Source organism: Gavialis gangeticus, unplaced genomic scaffold, assembly GCF_001723915.1.
Source record: "Gavialis gangeticus isolate Ggan-Ray unplaced genomic scaffold, GavGan_comp1, whole genome shotgun sequence".
Taxonomy (NCBI): domain Eukaryota; kingdom Metazoa; phylum Chordata; order Crocodylia; family Gavialidae; genus Gavialis; species Gavialis gangeticus.
This window is the reverse complement of record NW_017728997.1, coordinates 26,250,106-26,252,252: the sequence shown is the minus strand read 5'-3', so window position 1 is coordinate 26,252,252 and position 2,147 is coordinate 26,250,106. Positions and strand designations below refer to the sequence as shown.

At 34.0% G+C, this 2,147-nt stretch overlaps 1 protein-coding gene across 1 annotated transcript in view; it reads left to right on the top strand.

Moving 5' to 3' along the window:
- The window catches only part of APPL1 (adaptor protein, phosphotyrosine interacting with PH domain and leucine zipper 1), an 85,814-nt gene that overhangs the window by 74,926 nt on the left and 8,741 nt on the right, over positions 1-2,147 (top strand). The window contains exons 22-23 of the mRNA XM_019504609.1: positions 533-707; positions 815-851. Coding sequence (XP_019360154.1) covers positions 533-707; positions 815-851 — 212 coding nt within the window. The remainder of the gene's footprint in view (positions 1-532; positions 708-814; positions 852-2,147) is intronic.

Sequence of the window (2,147 nt, the reverse complement as noted above, 5' to 3'; positions counted from 1 at the left end):
ACACATTTTATATATATATATATAAATATATTACACACAAACATAGATACATATATTCTGTAGTGTGTGGGGTGTGTGTGTTTTACACACACACACACACACATTGTTATATGATATTTTTATAAAATATCAGTAGTCAGGCAACGTATTTGGTTGTTTGCTTCCTGCGTAAATGCTGTTTCAAAGATAATTAGCTTAACACCAGTTTGTGAAATTTTGGATTGAATTAAATGTTGCCTCTGAGTCATGTGAATTCAGTCAGACTTCAATCTGGAATCCTGTTCATTTTTTACTATCGATCTTTGCATTAAGTCCTTTATGTTCACTGAATATTTGTGAAAGAGCTTCATAGAGGGGTGTATAGCTTGCTCTTTAAATAACTATATCTGGTGTTCTGTAGTGCAACTTTCAGTTAATGTGTGGGGTGGGATTTTATTGCTTGCAATATGTTATTAATTTGGTGATCTGCCTTTTAAAAGGCATACCTAGAAAGCAGTTTGTACTGCTTATTAAAATATCTTCTCTGTCCTAGATTCCATTCTTCATCAGTTATTTATTGTACGATTCCTTGGCTCCATGGAGGTAAAACATGATGAAACTCCTGATGTTGTTTATGAAACAATGCGTCAGATACTAGCAGCCCGGGCTATCCATAACATTTTCAGGATGACAGAATCACATTTATTGGTCACTTGTGACTGTCTGAAGTAAGTGTTCTTCGTGCATTTTACTGAAGTTGGCTTCCACAGATATCTGCAGTGGTCCTTTCAGTTTGCTAAAATTTACTTTCTGATTTTTTTTGAATATTTTTTAGGTTAATTGATCCACAGACACAAGTTACAAGACTTAGGGTAAGTTATGTAAAAGCTTAAGAGAGAAAAATTGTATTTTACATTTATTTTTCCATTATCTGTCTACCTTTCTTTGTACACAGTGTTGATTCCATATTTAATAACACTTAATCAAAGTGATGATACTATAATGAGACTTTTAAACAATTTCCCCCATAGCTTGTATTCTCATTTCCGGTGAATTCGGACTTCAGCTATCTAGGTGGAACACAGTCTTTAGGGGATGATTTTCACTTGATTGAACAAGCATTTTAAGCTGTGCCTTTTCATTATTTTAAATGCAAAGACCATAATGAAAGATCTGTCTGTTTAAAAAAAAAAGTCCAACATCTTTCTATTTTAGCATTGCAAACAATTATTGCACTTCCATTTAATCTCTTTGGATTGTTTTGGAGATCTGAAGGATTTAAATGTGTCTGTAAGTGTTTTAAGGTGTACTTTTATTAAGTGTGTAAAACTTCATAGAAGTAAAACTAGTCAGGTGATTCTCAGCCCTAAGTGGAAAGCTGTCTCAAGGCTGGAAATTGAGAAGTTTTAACACGTTATCACGAGCCAGTTGACCTAAATTACGTTAGGATTCATGCAGAAAACCCATATCAAATGATATAAATTAAAAAAATAAACTCTTTCAAATCTAGGTACAGTAGTTTTCCATCTTTTGTGAGGTTTTGTAAGTAATCCAACCTGGAAATGTATAGCCTTGACCTTTTTTGGTTGTGAGACTGCACGCACTACAACTGAATACCTTACAATTGGAAAGAAGAGAGAGAAAGTAGTTGGTCCCCCTCTTGCTTGCATATATCCAAAGAGCCAAACTAACTTAGGTCAAAAGATTTCAAAAACAAATTTGTTTTGGGTTTTGACTGTAAATTATAAACTTAGTCCCAGAACTAATTGGTATGGAAGAGATGGACATATTTAAGAAGTGGCAAGGGGTTGTGTGAATGTGCTTAAAAACAGGAACTTCAGACTTATAATTGTAATGCTTGCTGTATGCAAATGCTGTCTTACTACAGAATGATGTATTTTTGAAAGACTGAATACTGTCAAGTCACTGAATTTTTCTTGGATAACCTTTCTTTCAGTGTGCTCCCATGCAAACATCACCCAGAAATTTGATTCAAGATGCAGTGAAAAATACCTTCACTCAGTGAAGTTAGTTGTCTTTCACCCAGTGTGTTCATTTGTTTTGTTATTACAGTCATCTACAATACATTAAAATCTAGTGCATACCTAAATCCTATTATCTGATCCTTTCTTTGGCAGTTTCCTTTGCCCAATATTGCTTTGTATGCT